Source organism: Camelus bactrianus, chromosome 29 (assembly GCF_048773025.1).
Source record: "Camelus bactrianus isolate YW-2024 breed Bactrian camel chromosome 29, ASM4877302v1, whole genome shotgun sequence".
Classification (NCBI taxonomy): domain Eukaryota; kingdom Metazoa; phylum Chordata; class Mammalia; order Artiodactyla; family Camelidae; genus Camelus; species Camelus bactrianus.
In genome coordinates, this window is record NC_133567.1 from 14766007 (window position 1) to 14784338 (window position 18332).

The window sequence follows — 18332 nt, forward strand, 5'->3', positions numbered from 1 at the left end:
GTGACATTGTGAATGCTCAGTTGCAGCATTAACTCTGCTGAACTTACGTTTAGGGAAGCTTGATTTAATGACTCTGGTAAACACATCTGGGCAAAAATTAGCCATGTTGTAATGGACTATAAAGGTCCTAATTTTACTGGTGTTTATTTCCAAACATACTTTTTATAAATTGAAATATGACTTGACCATATGGAAAGTACTATCTTATGAAAAGTTTCTTTTATTTACATTCTTACAAATGTTTTCTTCTTTTAAAGTGTTAGTGACAAACAGTCTGCGGTAACTGAATCCTCAGGGGATACAGTATCCTTATTGAGGTGAAGTAAATTGACATTTTATTTTCTCTGTTTTTAAAATCTCTGAAGCAATTCATGCAAATCTAGATAGGCTATAAAAAGTGCCGTGCAGATGGTATGATGTGAAGAATATCTCAGGGTCCTCCTTATTTCAGTAGATTTTTAAGACCCTGATGTGTCTTGAAATACCACGTAGTGGAGACCTGCCTCTGGGATCCTGGGTGGTTTCACATCGTTTCTACAAAGAATACACGTGGAGGGAGTACTTTAACTTAAAGAGATATTTAGTAAACTCTCACTCTGTCAGAAAGAAGTATATGATGCTGGGGCAGGAAGGGAATGGAGGTTTCATTTCTGATGAATGTCCCAAATTCTTACCTCATCAGATTGCTTAAAAGACAGTATAGCTTACTAGAAATGCTATGACAGACAGTATAACATGTTCAGAGATCAAAAAGTCTGCCTGAATGATTTCCGAGGGTAGCGCAGTTGGGATGCTAAATGAACCATGGCAAGGGGTGGCTGACTTGGTGTGAAGGAGGTCACTGGAAATGAGTTGACAGGCCAGGTTGTTATATGGTTTATCCATGAAAACACTGAAATAATTCATGGAAATGGCAGTACTTGGGGGTAGAGAAAGATTTGTGAATGGTGGGAAGTGTTTGGAAGGATAGTGAATGATTCTGGAGAACGGTAGACGGTGATACACTCCTGTGGCATGAATCCTCACAGGCTAAGATTTCTATGGAAACAGGATCCTGAAAGTGGCATAAATTAAGAAATGAAAAGTATAGAGAGCCATCCCGACCATCCCTGGGACCCTGCGGTTCATGGAAGGTGGAAGATGAAGCTAATCTCTACTTGAGGAGGTCACAAGAGAGAGAAGTACTGTCCACAGGGGAGAGCTAAACTTTAGACAAGGCGAAGAGGTGAAGAGGTTGAGAATGGCATTCCAGAGGACGCAGTAGCAAGCTTTGGGAGGGAGGGCAAGCACCAGCAGGTTGCATAGAGCGCTCGTAGGAGTAAAGGTATAGGTTTTCGGTGGTGATGAAATAGCTGCCTAAGCTTAGGTGAGCTACTTTTTTCACTTCAGTTTACTTCTTTATAAAATGGAAATAATACCAAGTTTGCAAGGTTGTCAGAAAATTCTGCCACATCCTGTATGTCCAAACAATTTTAACCTTTCAAAAAAGCCCTATTTGGAATCTGTAAAGATAAACAGGTGATACCTGCCATCATTTATAAAGGAATTTGAGGATTTCTCTGATTGGAAGACCAAAAGAATCTTAATTTCTAAGTAGATGAGATGGAGAAAATAAGTGATGGGAGAGAGGGAAGTCTTGACAACAAGTATCTTAGAGGCCGGAGATTAAGGTGGGCACTATGCAAGGAGAGCACCGAAGGAAGCAGGCCAAAGTAGAAAGAGGTCCTAGACAGAGATGGAGACAAACCATCTACCTTTTTTCCATAACTTTTCTACTCTGCAGAACAAATGACAAGCTTTCGTGTTTCATTTAGGTCTCACAAAAATCTCTTATCTAAGTTGAAACGTGGAAGCCAACAACAAGATATTAATAAGAAAGAGGAAAGAGGGGAAACTCTTCAGAGTAAGTACACTCATTACAGTTTTGGGAGTGGAGAATTGATGTGTCCTTGAAAGTAATCCAACCCTTGACCTCACACCACAGCACACAGACATACTTCAGAAAACAAAAGCACAAAGAGATTAATAAATGTCATGACTTCACAGAGTTAACTAGAGGTGGTACCAATTTAGAAAGTTAGCTCTTCTGACTGCCTAGCTTAGCGTGCTTTTGCCATGCTTACCTTAACTTTATTTGGCAACTTAGGCTAGTTCTTTACCTGAAACATAAATATAATTGATTCTTTTTATTTTTTGCAATGTTCCGTAAAGTCATCATGAACACTTAATCAGTGAATCCAGAACAATTACAGAGGAATACTGGATTGGGTTCTTTTGAGCCTCTGGTTACATTTTTATCAACTATTCAATACATAACCTTGTTTTATGTGTTTCTGTTTAAAGACACTTTATTTAATATATGTTGTTGATTCATTAACATTGAACTCATGGCCAACACCACTATAACTCATGCCTGAATGAAGCTTATGTAACACATTTTCTCTGTAAGGAACTTCGTATATAGCCTTCTTGCACTTAGGAACACTAGAGGGGACTTCCACAATACACTTGGGGGCCATTTTAAACAGCAAAGTTTCCCCAGAAAAGCACAAAAATATAGCACTAAGTAGACTGTAAAAAGAACAGTTATTTCTAGGGTGGGAGCTGAAACAGGAAAGCAGAGTTTCACCTTGTTTGACCTCAGCTGGGAACATGCACGTTGGGTAACTCAGCTCAAATTTTTGCCACTCTCTGCATGTCTACCAGTGACCACAAAAACACTGCAAGTGTTGATTTTTGAGTTACAGCTTTTAGCAAGTAGGTGAATTTGCAAATACCAGAATCCATGAATATAATGAGGATTGACTGTATATAGAATCTGGCTACCCTCCTCATTGCATTTATAATTTATTATCCTTACAAAAGGCATGGCTGGATTTAAAAAACAAGCAACAATAACCCAAACAAAAAAATCTTAGAAGTGGTCCCTAATTATTTTCTATTATAATTTGATTATAAGTTCCTCCTTAGTATATATTCATTCAATAAATGTCTATTGAACTCATTCTGTGTCTAATGCAGGGATTTTTAAAGCTTATTGATTCAAATCTAAATACTTACTGATCAATATAAAAATAATAGATGTACCAATCTGATGACAGGCTCGTAGTAGGTCTGCAGTAAATAATAATTGAAAAAATTTATTCATAGCTGATGGCTGATGGCTGCTGTTAGCTATTATATGTAAGTTACAGTTCTAAAACATTTATACCCATAGATATTATCATCATCCTCTCTTTAAAGATAGTAAAGTTAAATTCAAAGAAATATTTGCTTCATGTTGGAGTTCCTAGCTGCAAAACGGCTAGGAATCATAATTCTAAACTAAAATAATTTGGAGATTTTCCTGCATTTGTAATTTCATCATATAAAATTCAAAGAAATGGAAGCTACACCTTTCTGCATTCTTGACGATCAATAGTTAAACTGATGAAGACCATAATTTTATTGGAGAGTGTCTTGACGGTGACTATAGATAAGCCTAGAAGATCTTGTGAGTTTTAGTACATTCTTAACTTTTTGTTAGATATTAGTAATATATACATATGTGTTCCAAAAAATTCCAAGTTGTTTAAATGGTGCCCAGGTATCCTCTTTTTACTAATAGAGGATATCAGTTTTGTTTGTGCTAAACATTTAAAAAAGTTTTTTAAACATCTTTAAAAAATTTTTTTTCAGATTTGTAAAATCACCATAGACTTTAAGAAAGAAACAAGTAATTAGAAAAGTTGAAAGAAAAAAGATCACATAAATTCTTTTAGTGCAGAAAAATCTCAGCAGCATTCAGTGAAATAGTGATTAATATTTGAGTTAAATGCATTTTATCTATAAACTCAGCCCTCAAAACAGTCTGGATTTGTGCTTTTTTTTTTTTTTTTTAAATCACCCCCATTTTACGGATGAAGAAGCCAAGACAAAAGGTTAAATAAAAAGCCGTTGGTCACATAGATTGTGAACTGGAACCAGACCCAGAATTTGAAATCAGACATTTCTGACTTAAGAGCCCATGTCCTTAAATGCTGAGAAAGACCGTCTCAGTGGAAGAATAGACAGAATCATAACAAATAAAATTTTATAAAAATGTGATGAGGTTACATGTTTTATTTTAAAATATATTTACATTTATTTTTTGAAAGGTGATACTGAAGGATTTAGTGAGCTTCAGGTAAATGCTATTTCATAAAAAATATATCAATAAACTATAAGATTCCTCCAAAATGAAGAATAAGTAATATGAAGTGTTTTGGTAGGTTGGATCAGGTTGCTTCTATAACTGTCAGATTTAAACTTTAAACTACTAATTGATTTTAACTGTAAATGGTGAGATTAAGCAAAAAATCTCTCCCACACATTCTCAGTTTTCTTTTTGGTAATATTTTATATGATCAAATTTTATAAGTCTGTTTTCTAGCCATAATGCTCATAGTAGTTTAATCTGTATTTAAATTGATTATTGCTCATCACTAACCCTTTGGTTAGGATTTTTCTGCCCTTAACTCTTCATTTTGATTTATTTCTTGTTTGGGTTTTTAAAACCTTGCCAGGTCCCAGAGTCAGTGCACTGGGCCCAGGTGAATGGTGTGCAGGCAGTAAGTTGTACTGAAAGGAGGAACTTGGGACCAAGGGCACATTTTGAGTAAGTAGCAAAACACTGTAGCAAAGAGTCCAGTTCCCTTCCCCAGGAGAGAGTAGTTATGCAGTGGCCAGGCTGGGGTTCCCTTGGCTCACTTAGGCACCCGATTAACTGCAGAAACTGTTTAATATCAGGAAGTGACTAGCCTTGTACATTAACCAAGAGCTGCAGGGATGCTTAGGGCCCATGGTGGACTACCTCTCCTCACACATAAATTTAGAATAATCTTGTTAAGGTCTACAAAGAACCCTATTGAAATTTTGATTTGAAATCACATTGTAATAGGTAATTTTGCAGAGCGCTGACACAATTGTTGTCTTCCTATGCATGAACAAAGTATTTTTCTCTGTTTCAAGAAATATATTTCTCTATTTAGATTGTCATATATATTTTTTCTTAGAACATGTATATGTCTGTACACACATATAGTAAAGCATTACAATTTAGTGCATACAGATCTTGATTGCTTTTGCTCAGTTTATCCCTAAGAATATTAGATATTTTGTTACTGTTGTAACTGTTACCTTTTTATTATTTTAGCTAAATGTTTTAACTGTTGCTAATGTACAGAAATACTCTTGAGTTTTGTTTATTGATCTTACCTTATTATCCAGCCATCTTGCTAAACCCTTTTTAATTGTATTTGTAGATTCTTTGAGGTTTTCTGTGCAGCACAACATGGGGATTGGGGGCACCAGCCCCTGTGCAGTCACACAGTCTGCTGTCTGCCTGAAAAACAAAGGAATTGATAAATGACTCACTCGAGGGCAGGAAGTCATTTCCTGGAACTCCTGGAATAGAATCAGGAGGACTCAAACCCAAGTTCTTTTGATTCCACATATTATGATCTCTAATCAAACACAAACTTTCCCTTACACTTAAAGATTTATAAAATGAGAATGCTATAGTTACTGAAAAGATTCCATGTATAAGTAGACCCATTAAGGTCCAACCCATGTTACTTAAGGGTCAACTACATAAGTAAGTTTCCTTCAATACTTACCATTCCATTTCTTTTCAGTTGCATATCCATTTATTTTCTTGTCTTACTAAACTGTGAATAATAAGAAAGAGGAAAGGGTTTACTTTATACACTGTATAAGACACTCCTTAAACATTATCTTAAGAAATTTCAACAATCCTATAAGGTAAATATTATTCCTTTTTTTAACAGATGATGAAAGGCAGGCTCTGGGAGGTGAGATGACTTCTTTTAAAGACATAAAAGAATCAAGATTCAAAATACACCCCCTTTGGCTTTCTATTTTATTTTTTCAGTTCTGTAATTGACAATCAGCAGTTCTCATCCATGTTAACTGTCGGAGATTTTTGAAAGTGGTGATGGGTACATAGGTAACCAACATATGGAGCTTGTTTGATCTTAATCCTCATTACAGTTTTTGGTGATAGTATTTCTACTTTTAGGTGGACGAAAGGAAAAAGAAAATAATAGGCGAGCCACTGAAAACAAGAGAATACGTGTTTTAAACAGTCAGCCTGTAACTCCTAAGAAATGTCAATCTAGGAAAAGACAGGTATTTGTTTATTATAATTGAATAATACTTAATGGATATTAAAGTCATAACTTGAATAATAGTGATTGTTTCACATTATTACTGTTCAACCCTAAAAAATCTTGAGTGCAAAAATCTCTTTTCCATACTAGATTAGATGACCCACATTTTAAAGATATTCTTAAGTTGGGTGTTGATAGCAAAACTTATTTAGAATTATTGTATTGTTATTATTTTATATTTATATCTTCCTAACAGATTCAATTTAAATGATCTTTCTGTGCTTTTTTTGAAAAAGAAGAATATACCGTTTGATAAAGAATTTTTCTAAATGTCTTATTGTTGAGGTATTGGGACTAGGGTCAGATCCTAGGCTGCCATGCCTTCTTCCCCAGTGGATATGGCCAGCAGCTCCTGCTTTTGATTTGCTTCCTGCAGGCATTTCTTACCTGTGTGATTCCGTATTTAGCTCAACCACCTCTACCTTTTGGAGCTATTGCTAATCAAGGGAGGCCCCTGCTGTTGTTTGCAGACCAGGGATTTAAGGTGTACGCCTCAGGATGTGTTCCTCACTTTGGGAAAGTGTACACAGCAGGCTTTCTGAGATGGATAGATAGAGTGGCTGTGCCACGCCTCTTCACATACCTTTTGTCAATTTCTGCCGATAATGCACTGCCTTCACTTATATTGGTTCAGGTCAAAGGATTCTCCTAATTTTCTCAGTTTGGGATTTCGTTTCTTTCCTTGTTGCTGCTTGGTGAATTCCCAAGGGAGGATGAAGAAATGTTGAACGTTATGCCATTATATGTAGCCAAAAATCATGTATTTCTGTCTTTGATTTTTTTTCCACTTTGAATGTATTGAACCAAAGTGTAGATTTTTCGGTATTTATCCTACTTTGTGTTATCCATCCTGGATCTGTTTTGATTTTTTGTTAATTTTGGAAAATTTTCAGCCATAACTATTTCAAGTCTTCTTTCCTTCTGGTGTCCCATTATGTGTATGTTGCACCTTTTGTAATTGTCTTGCAGTTTTTGCTACTCTTCTTTTTCTCTCTCTCTTTTTTTATTCTTAAAGCTTTTCAGTTTAGGTAGTTTCTGTTAACTTCAAGCTCACTGAATTCTTCATCAGTGTTTAGTCTGCTGATGATCTCATCAGAGGCATTCTTCATTTCTGTTACTGTGTTGTTGATTTTTAGCATTTCCTTTTGATTCTTTTTTTGTGTGTGTTTGTTTGTTTTTGAAGTATTTTTTAAATGACTTTGTTTTACTTGTTTCTTTAATTTTTAGGCCGGGGGGGTAATTAGGTTTATTTATTTATTTATTTATTTTTAGAGGAGGTACCAGCAGTTGAACCCAGGACCTTGTGCTTGCTAAGCATGCATTCCACCACTTGAGCTATACCCTCCTGCCTCTTTTGATTCTTTCTTAGGGTTTACATCCCTGCATACATTTACTCATCTGATTTTACATGTTACCCATTTTTTTCGTTAGTGGTAAAATGCATATTGGCATGTTAATCATAGTTATTTTAAATTCCCAAGCTGGTTATTTCAAAATCTCTGCCATAGCTGAGCTTGATGCTGCTGTTTCTTCAGATGGTGTTCTGCCTTTGAGTGTACCTTAGAATTCTTTGTGGATAGCTGGACATGATGTATCAGGTAAAAGGGACAGAAGTAAGTTGGACTTGAGTGTGAAGTTTTATATTTGTCTGGCTAGGAGTTAGGCTTTCTTTACTGTTCACTGTAGATGTGGGTGTCACGGACTAAAGTTTCCTTGTTTTTGTCTCCCTTGTTTTTTGAGTTTCCCTCGACTCCTTAGTAACTAAGGGTCTGAGGTAGCTCTTTGAGCTGGGGCACTTAATATACAGGAGCTCAGATAATATGCTAAGGTGGGGACAGGTAGTGGAAACATTGTTTAGCTCTCTGGTTGTCTCATTGTTTTAGTAAGCTTGTATCCTGGGCTATGACACTTCATGTGCTTCTCAGCTTTTATTTCCCTCTCTTGAATAAGACAGGAAGGCTAGAGGGGGCTGAAGTTGAGTATTTCCACAAGTCAAAGATTAGTTTCTCTTGAGGGCAGGCATTGTTAATGGGAACAGGATGCTCTGGATGTAGTTCAGAATTGGTACTTTCCTTCTTCCGCCTGCTAGAAGCAGATTTTTCTTTCATCTTCACCCTGAGAACTTGGAGCTTTTGGAGGGAAAACTCACAAGTTCATAGGCCCCCCAAGATTGTGCCCCTGGAGTCTTTAACTCAAGGTTGTTCACAGTGAGCCTCCATCAATTTGTCCATCATAGTAAATGTTCCTACCAGTACTGGCCCCAGCCATGAGCTGCTTCCAGTCTCCTGCTTCCAGTCAGCTGTGATGCTCTGTATCCACCTTTCTGTCTTTCTGCTTTTCAAGGTAGCAGGTTGCCCTGTGACATTAATTTTCTGAGAAATCTAGGAAGTGTTGTTGACTTTCAGTTCGTTCAGTTTTTCTCTTCTTGTGAGGACTGGGATGATACTTGGATGTTAGTCCAAAATCCAGAAGTCTCTGTCTCATACATTTATCTTTCCCTGTGGTTCTTCTGGCAGTAATTCTAAATGGGATTATAGGTGTTATTAACTATATATCAGAAAACAGTTTCTCTGTATTTTTTGTATTTGAAACAAAATGTAGGATATCAACTACATAATTTTAAAGAGTAGAATATAGGTGGTATTGTCTGAATCACTGTTTACTCTGCCAGAAAATAATTACTTCCACTTTTTGGTGGGATAACTTATTTCGTTGAGTGACTGATTTTACCTTATTTTGTGTTGAGATTTCGGTTCTTTAGAAATTTTTATTGCAGTAGACTGCAATTTCTTGTGTGATTTCTTGGACAGTTTCTTTTTGCTGCATTTGTATGTTAAACAGAAAAAGGTATTTCTGCCTGCCTCATCACAATTTAAAAAGAGGTCTTCCTTTTGTAAATTTATTCAAGAAAAAAAGTAGATGCTGAACAATACTTTTTCCCATAGATGATATATAATGGGAGTTACTATATAGTATTTGTTTTAATTATAAATGATCTTTTTTGTACACATCAGCTGTTTTATTTTAAAACATGTCTACACTGCATTTGAGCACCAAGACAGATGTGACCAAGAAACCCACAGTCCTGTCTCAGCAGGCAGTGGGTCCAGTGTATGACTTTTGAGGTATTATTTTTCCCAGTAACAGAAAAATGAGAGGATAGGAAAGATGAAATGAACATTACTCTCAACTCCTGTTCAGGAATCTGAGTGATGAAATGGAATGATATTTAAGTTTGAAAAGCTCTACTAAAGCACCTTCTCTCAAACTAGTTAATGTTTAAAGGTGGAACCTAGGGTGGTGGACCAGCTGGACGTGAGCAACACAAGGGCACACAAGGAATATGTAAAACAACGTCCACACCTTACTGCAAGAAATGGGGAACAGGCTGTGCTTTCTGACTGATAGTTCACTTTTCCCTGTTTTATGAATTCGTACAAGTTTAGAGGCTGTCAGAACTGCACAGCCACAACTGTGATGCAGCATCTGCACAAAAAACCTCTTTATTTTGTCAGTTGGAAAGAATCCAGTTGACCTATGGGAAGAAGTGTCCTGAATAGGGTGATGCCAATACATAATATTCAGTTATGACCCCACAGAAATATGTGGTTTATACTGAAAAGTAGGAATATCTTTTATTTTTAAATTGTCTTTCTATTCAGCTGTGTTTTTTTTTTTAAATTAGTATTTGATAAGGTTATGTTAGCCTCCTGTATCTTTCCTCTAAGGGAGAAAGTAAATATTAGAAGACTGGCAGGTTGTTTCTCAGGCACACACAGGGTTTCTTTCTGTTTGGGGACTACTTTGGTTCTTAGCTTCTGGAATAATTGCGCCTCTGGCACCCTTGGGCCTCCAGCAGTGTCCTCACCTTCCAGCGCTGAGACCTCCATATTCCAAAACAAAGTAGCCAACCTGAAGGACTTGCATCGTGGGAAAGAGAGGTCACCCCCCTTTGCTTTTGGCTCCCCATCATCGGAGGGAAGTGAAGGGGGCAGGTAGGAGCATACCTCTTGGGGCATCAGATCATCGCTAAGCCTAGAGCCTGCCTGGTAGCCCTGTTGTGAGAAACAAAATGCCTTCTCCAAAGTATACACTTCCTATTTAAGACCTAAAGTAGATGCTTTTGAAATGATTTATCTGGGCCAGTGAAAGGCAGTTGCTCATTATATATTATCCAAGTTCAGATTTTCTACTTGATCATGCACATCAAATCAGGCTTTAAAAATAGACCAAACTAGACTGGAATATGTGCATTTCAACAGATCAGAAGTTGCAAAATGCTTATACCATTTACTGACATAGCACTACACCCAAGGACTCCGTTGGTGTGAATAAATAGCATTTTTAAAGGCTTATAAAACATTATTTTATCCTCTAAAAGGCATTAGAAATGATAGCAATTTTTGAAAATTAGTTATATAAACTTTTTGGCCTTAGGAAAGAAAAAGATGGGTGCATTTTAATTTGTTACATGCTTTTTGTATGTTTTGAGTTGTGCCCATGGCTAGATTGTTTTGTTGGGTTTTTTTTAATTGAATTATTTTTTACTTCTAAGAAAAGCAAGAGCCAAAAGAGAATAGCACTAAGGGCACAGCTTTTGCTTATGTCCTGAAATACATTGTCTAAAACTCTTTGTTAACCATGTCTCATTATGAATGGGATCTAGCAGTAAGTCAAATGTCCAGTGTATAATATGAAGAAACAAAAAGAGTTTTAAGCCAAAGAGTAGACTTAACAGTTGTACTGCCCTTACGTTTTCTTTCTGATCTGACGCTGATAAGCTGATTGTGTCACTTACCCAGTTCTATCTGGACAATAGAAGTTGGCCTCTTTAAACTGTAAACTTTTAAAGATTACAGTTTTTATTTGCTACATGATCACTTATTCTATGTGATGTTTTTCAAGACTCTTTAACCTTTAAATCATAGATAAAATTAACCAACAACCGTTAAGAAAATATGTAGATGAAACAAAATAAGCCATAATCACTGTGTAACAATAATATATCAAGTTATAATTGCTCTTTTTCAGTAGAAAGAAAAAAACTAAATATTTAATGTTAAACACATCTTTTCAGTTAACCTTTACTGACAACAGTATAACCTTTTTCTTGATCAGAGGTTGACAAACTATTTCTATAAAGGGCCAGGCAGTGAATATTTTAGGCTTTGTGGGACATATACAGTTTCTGTCACATGTTCTTCTCTTTCTTTTTTAAAATGTAAAGACCATTGTTAGCTCCTGGGCTGTACAAACAGCCTGGGGCTGTATTCTGGCCATCACTTGCCCAGCCCTTGCTGTGTATGAGCCACTGCAAAATACTGCTTAAACTTCTGTTGTACCCAGAAACTTACATAGTATTCAAACAGAAAGTGTTAGTTATTTCTTGAGAGAAATAGGGTTTTCTAGTGTATCAGATACCATCTTTGCTGTCTACTAAAAGTAATATTGCTCAGATCATAACAAGAAAACAGTGCTGTGTATGAGGTTGGGATAAATCAAAGACTACTTGTTAAAACTGAATAAACCTGTAGCAGCTACTTACACAACAAAAATTCTTAACTTGGGGACCATAAAATTGATAGGTTTTTTTTTTTTAAGGGGAGTCCAAGTGGCTCCTGAAATGTCATGTAGAATTTGGTATTCCTTCACTTATCTGTAAAGTGGATCCATAGTTTCATCACATTCTCAAAGATTTATGTGACCCTGAAGATGAATAACCCACTGCTGAAGTACTTGTAAAGTAAGTACGTGCCACCCCCTTAAACTCCTCCCCTGCACGTGCAAAATTTACATCTCCATTGGTTTTGTGTCTGTTAGAAGCTTCCAGTGTGGTAAGGCTTTGTAGGAGCGGTGGCTGGTGAGGGAAGTGGACTGGCATGGTCAGTACGGAAGGTCGTAGGAGGGACGTCAGTCTGTATGGAGGTTGAGTGGCCGTGCACTGATATCGGCTGTGCAGTCGCTGACGGGTGGCAGCTCAGACTCCTGCAAGAGGTATGCTTATGGTCACTGTCAGGGTGTGACATCGGGCCGTAGACAAGACAGTTTTCTTTTCGTGTTTGTTTACAAGCACTTTGAGGTCCTTTGTGATATTGTATCGGACAACTGAGCTGGGTATTTTTTCTTTAATTGTAATAGAATACACAAAGCAAAGTTTGCCAGCTTAACCTTTAAAGTGTATATAGTTCAGTGGCATTAAACACATCGTTGTGCTACCATCACCACCATCCATCCACAGAGTTCTTGTCATCTTGCAAAACTAACTCTACCCGTAAAACAGTTCCTCATTCACCCCTCCCCCAAGCCTCTGGCGACCACCATTCTACTTTCTGTCTCTGAATTTGACTATTTTAGGTACCTCGTATAAGTGGAGTCATACAATATTTGTTCTTTTGTGTTTGACTTATTTCACTTAGTGTAATTTCCTCAAGGTTCATCTACACTGTATTATGTGTCAGAATTTCCTTTTTAAAGCTGAATAATATCTCATTGTATTTATATGCCACATTTTGCTTATGCAGTCATCCACCAGTGGACACTTGGGTTGCTTCCACCTTTTGGCTATTATGTTTTAATACTGCTATCAACAGGGTGTACAAATTTCAAGTCTCTCCTTTCAGTTCTTTTGGATATATACCCATGAGTAGAATTGTTGGGTCACATGGTACTTTTATTTTTAATTTTTGAAGAACCACCTTACTATTTTCCATAGCAGCCACACTTTTTCATTCCTACCAAGCATGATTAGAATTCCAGTTTCTCCAACACCTATTATTTTGTTTTTTTGATGGTGGACATCCTAATGAGTTTGAAGTAGTATCTCCTGGTGGTTTTGATTTGCATATTCCTAATGATTAGTGATGATGAGCATCTTTTCATGTGCTTGTTGGCCATTTGTAAATCTTTTTTTGAGAATTATTCAAATCCTTTGCTTATATTTATTTGTAGTAAAACATAACATGAAATTTATCATATTAGTCACTTTTAAGTGTATGATTCACTAGCATTAAATGCATTCTCATTGTTACGCAGCAGTCTCCAGAACTTTTTCACCTTGCAAAACTGAAACACTGTACTCATTAAACAGCTCCCCATTTCCCCCTCCTCCCATTCCCTGGCAACCACTCTTCTACATCCTGTTTCTGTGAGTTTGACGACTCTAGATATCGAATGTAAATGAAATCATACAGTATGTGCCTTTTTGTTACTAATGATGAGTGGATTTTTAAAGAAAATGTGGAAGGCAGCTGGGGAAGTTCATCAAAGTTCAGATGCAGTAAATAATCACTCAGATGACACTGGTCCTTCAGCATGTCCGCAGGAGGAGAAGTTTGACACCTATAGCAAGTGCCAAGTGTCAGTGATCTTTTTCCGTGTAAAGTACTGAATTGTGTTTTTAAAAATGTTCAGTCATTTTTTTTTCAAAAATAAAATAGTGTATTTTTAATTTGTGTTAGTTGTGTTTTCAGAAATCTTTAGAGATTTTGAGTTTTATGTGTGTGTATACTTTACCCAACAAAGAACAGTATTTCACTGATTTCGTTAGAGAGCTATTAAATATTCATATGTTCTATTTAGAGAAAAATAATCTATTAGCAATTATAGAGAAGTATCTTTCTTAAGAGACAGTGTGGGTTTAAAGTCAGACAAATTGAGTTTGTATGTAGCTGTCTGATCTGGGGCCACTGAGCCAGTGTGTTCATGTGAAATGAACAGTAATGTAGAAGGACCCTTGAAAGTCTCACCACAAAAAATACAAGATCTTACAGAAACCTAAGATATGTTTGCTGGATTTCTTCTACTCTTAAGAGATTATAAAATTATTTTGATAAAAAACAGTTGTATTTCTAGTAGATACATGCTCTTTAAAGAATTGCTTCTGTGAATAACTGTTCTACTTTTTTATCTACTTTTGACAGATAGTAACTTGATTTATTGTGGTGATCATTTCACAACATACATGAATACTGGATCATTATGTTGTACACCTGAAATTAATAAAATGTTATATATCATTTATACTTCAATTAAAAAGAATTGCTTCTGTGAATAACTTCTACTTTTTATCAAAAGGTGTGGCTTTGGGAAGAAGACAAAAATCTGAGATCTGGTGTGAGGAAATATGGAGAAGGAAATTGGTCTAAAATACTGTCCCATTATAAATTCAACAACCGAACAAGCGTCATGTTGAAAGACAGATGGAGGACCATGAAGAAGCTAAAACTCATCTGCTCCGACAGTGAAGACTGAATGTGTTTGCATAGCTTGATGAAATGACAGTTAAATATTTTGATCACTGCATTTTATTTGAAACTTGGTGGTCGTTAATCTAACTTAAAATTTTGTTTAAAGCATTACAGTATTTTTCTCGACACAGTCATTTAATAAGAGGATTTGTGCTGCAAGAGTAAGATTGTATGCCATCACTGTATTCCTTAAGGATCTTTTTACTTTGGTAAAAAATAAATCTGTTGAACCCTGATATTTTCAATACTCCTACTTCCAGACTTCCAGACCTGTTCCAGTAAAAAAAAAAAAAAAAAAAGGAAACTTTGTAGGAGAAGTGTATTGCTTTTAACCCCTTTTGTGTCTGTAGACTGACTTCAACTCTGTACCACACATAAAAGTGAGATACCTGAATCAGTGAATAATAATTAGGCCTTTGCCACAAGGGGTAATGAATTGATTTATGGCCTTAATATTTAATTACTAAGACATTTGTTTATAGAATGATAAATGGGTAGAGTAATCTGAGTTATTACATACTTAAATTTTCCTTTTAGTAGTTTCATGTAAAGGGAAGAAACTTGAGAACAATACCCATGGGACAAGGTTTATACTATTACTGAGAATAGCTTAGGTCTCATCTAGGTACATTTGCTTTTTGTTTTAGTTGAAACTTTGACAAAGATGGTTGTAAGTAAAGCTTACTAACACAGCATTATAAATCAACTGTGCTTGCAATACAAAAAATTTTTTAAATAAAGCTTTTTTATAATCTGATGCCATGAGTATAAGTATCAGTTCCTCTGATATTTTCATTTAATAGATCAATATTAGGCCTAAATAGTATTCTGTAAATGCTTAAATTGGTTTTAACCGTGATCATTTTGACGTCTATGATAAACACTAAACAAGGTCATACATACCTTATTAGACGGTTTTGAGTTTTCACCAACATCTTTAGAGGATTTAGTAAAAAACTAGAATTATTTGGCATTTTGAGTTATGTGTGCTTTATTTAACAAGTGAGTGAAAATACTTGAGCATCTGCATAAAAAGTTAAATGGTAGTATTTTGCAATCTGTATTTCTTATTAAAGTTTTATACATTACTTTCTCATTGTCCCTGAATGTGTTGTCTTACACATACAGTAAACAGAAATGTGGATACTTACTCTATGCTTCTTGAGTCAGTCTGTCCTGTTACACCACTGGTTAGTCACTGTGTTTATTGCAGACACTTTGATGGTGAGTGCTAGAGCTGATGGCATAAGCCAAAATAGACCAGTAAGTCAGTCTCATTCCAAACATACCATAAATCATCAAATCTAAGTTGATACTAATGTAAGATGCTCACTTATTTTATGTGCCACTAAAAAAAATCACTATCAATTATACTTATTTAGAATTCCATTTTACCTTTAAGAGAGCTATTATAGATATAAGCATAGATTTTTATTGTATAACTTTTTTATCGGATGCATGAAAAGGAAAAGCAGGATAAACTGGGTAATGTATTCCTAAAACTTCATCTTAAGTCTGAAGTTTGAATTTCTTAATTGAAAATTTTGAGGTAACTGGATTTATATGTAGTTGTGAGAAATAATAGTTCCCTTGTACACTTGTTCCAGCTTCCCCCAATGTCATGTGTTTAAAAAACTACATTACCACCATTAGGATATTGGTACTGATTTCCCCATTCTTGCACATTGTGTGTGCAGTGTTGTGAGTATTTCATTGTGAGCATAGCACTTGTGTAGGTTCATGTGTCTACCACAGGCAAGATACTGAACACTCCAACACCATGAGGATCCTTTCTGTTACTCCTCTCCCTCCTGCATCATTCCTCCAACCCCTGGCAACCACTAATCTGCCTTCCACATCTAAAATTTAATCATTTAAAGTGTTAACGTAGAATTGGGGAGGGTATATAGCTCAGTGGTAGAGTGTACACTTCGCATGCATGCAGTCCTGAGTTCAATCCCCAATACCACTGCTTAATAAACCTAGTTACCTCTCCCCCTAAAAAAAGAACCAAAACATACAAAATGTTACATACTGACTTCCTGAAAATGGCAGAGTAGGGGGCTCCAAAGAGCCTTCCCTCTACTGAAATGACTTAAACTGGCAGAAACTTAGAGTCAACTTTCTGAAACTAGTAACTGGGGAGTACTTAATGAAGAAAGAGGCTACTTAATTTTGGTAAGAGGATTTCAGTGTTTAAACCTGCTTGAAGGGCTAAGTGGCCTGTGTTCTTGTGCATCTGGATGCTACGTGAGGTGGCAATACGGACCTTGTGCTCAGATTGTGGTTGTATGTTTTGGCCTGTCGGGCAGTTCCCGGAGGGTTCAGTTCAGAGGTATGCCTTTGTTTTGACCCCTCTGAACTCTCAAGGGCTTTAAAAACATTACCTAGAGCCACCTAGGGTCAAGGACAGCAGGAGGGCAAGCAGCAGACAAACTGAAAAGCCTGGGGAGGAAGGTACGTGGTGGGTGAGGGGTTAAGGGCTTTGAAGGGCTCTGGAGTAAACCAGGGAAACCAGAGGGCCAGGCACATGCCCAGGACTGGACAGTCTCAGGGATGACCTGGAGGACCCTCGGCCTCTATGCCGAGTGATCTTTAGGCTTCATAAGTGCGGGAGGGGGAGGTTAAGGCAGAGTTGTAAGTGGCCTGGCTCAGCGTTGAACACGTGCTCCAACTCAGAGCCAGTCAGCAAAGGCTGAGAGAGTATCTTGTTTTTCTCTCTAAGGAAATTAAATGAAATACTCTATGTATCCTTTGCCATTTTTTCTTTCACTCAACATACTCATGTTGTATGCAGTTGTACTTGTTCATTTGCATTTCTATACAGTAATATATAATTACATCACAATAATCTGTTACGCCGCTGAGCATTTCAGTTGTGGAAATAAATGACAGCTCAGAAGTGAAAAGAGGCTGTTGATTCAGGGCTTTCTATAGAAAAGGAGTCAGCCACCAGCACCTGTGTTTGGCAGAGATGCAGGCTGACGTCTTTGGTGGGACAGCTTTACAATGAAAAACAAAGGCTTCGGGCGTGCCCTGATTGGAGGTTGCTGGCGTGAGGGACCTGGAGGCTGGCCAACTAGCAGTGGGGATCTTACATGATTATTTTAGGAAACATATTTGGCTTTCTCTGGTCCTGAGGTGGAGGGAGTAGGGACAAAAAAAACCGGGATGTTGGCAGTCATCAACCAAGTCCTGCCCATTCTGGGTTGATTGCTGCAGGGGTTTAGTTCAGCATTCTAAACTGGTGGCTGCAGACAGGTTGTGGCTCTGAGTTGTCACGTAAGCTCTGCCCTTTGTCAGTTTTTATATTCAGTCTCTGAGTTGTTTCCAGTTAATGGCTGCAAGGCTTTTCCAATTTACATGAAGTGTAATGTTAGGAATAATATTAATTCTTAAATGAACTGTGTAAGCCCTGGAGCAATCATACACACATAATAGGTACAGACTTATGTATAATTGTATACACGTATGTTGCCAATAAATAAATTAAAATAAAATAGCAAAGATTATTCAAATAATCCAAAAGAAAGAAAAAGTCGAGGGAAGGGGACAGGAAGTAAAAATAAAAGCACAGGGACAAACAAAAAAAATGAACAATGGTGCTCCTGAATCCAACCACATTGATAATTACATTGAATGTCAATAGTCTAAGCCAGAGGGTAAGCAAACTTTCTGGAAAGGGCCAGATAAAATATTTTCGGCCTTGTGGGCCATGAGGTTTCTGTCAGCTCCGCTTGCAGTTAGCCATAGACATAAACATGTGAATGAGTGGGTGTAGCTGTGTGCCAGAGAAACTATTACAGAAATAGACAGCAGGCAAGATTTAGCCTGTGTGCATTCTGACCATCTTGCTGAAGAGAGGGCAGCAAGGGAA

At 36.8% G+C, this 18332-nt stretch overlaps 1 protein-coding gene across 2 annotated transcripts in view; it reads left to right on the plus strand.

The window, feature by feature from the left end:
- The window catches only part of TERF1 (telomeric repeat binding factor 1), a 30404-nt gene extending 14799 nt beyond the window's left edge, over positions 1-15605 (plus strand). Inside the window, exons 7-10 of one of the 2 annotated variants that reach the window (XM_010951313.3) lie at positions 258-317; positions 1815-1903; positions 6059-6168; positions 14283-15605. In XM_010951313.3, the coding sequence (XP_010949615.2) occupies positions 258-317; positions 1815-1903; positions 6059-6168; positions 14283-14459 (436 nt within the window). In that variant the 3' untranslated portion in view covers positions 14460-15605. The remainder of the gene's footprint in view (positions 1-257; positions 318-1814; positions 1904-6058; positions 6169-14282) is intronic. The other variant, XM_074354848.1, reaches the window with a different exon arrangement.
- Positions 15606-18332: the final 2727 nt, after the last annotated feature.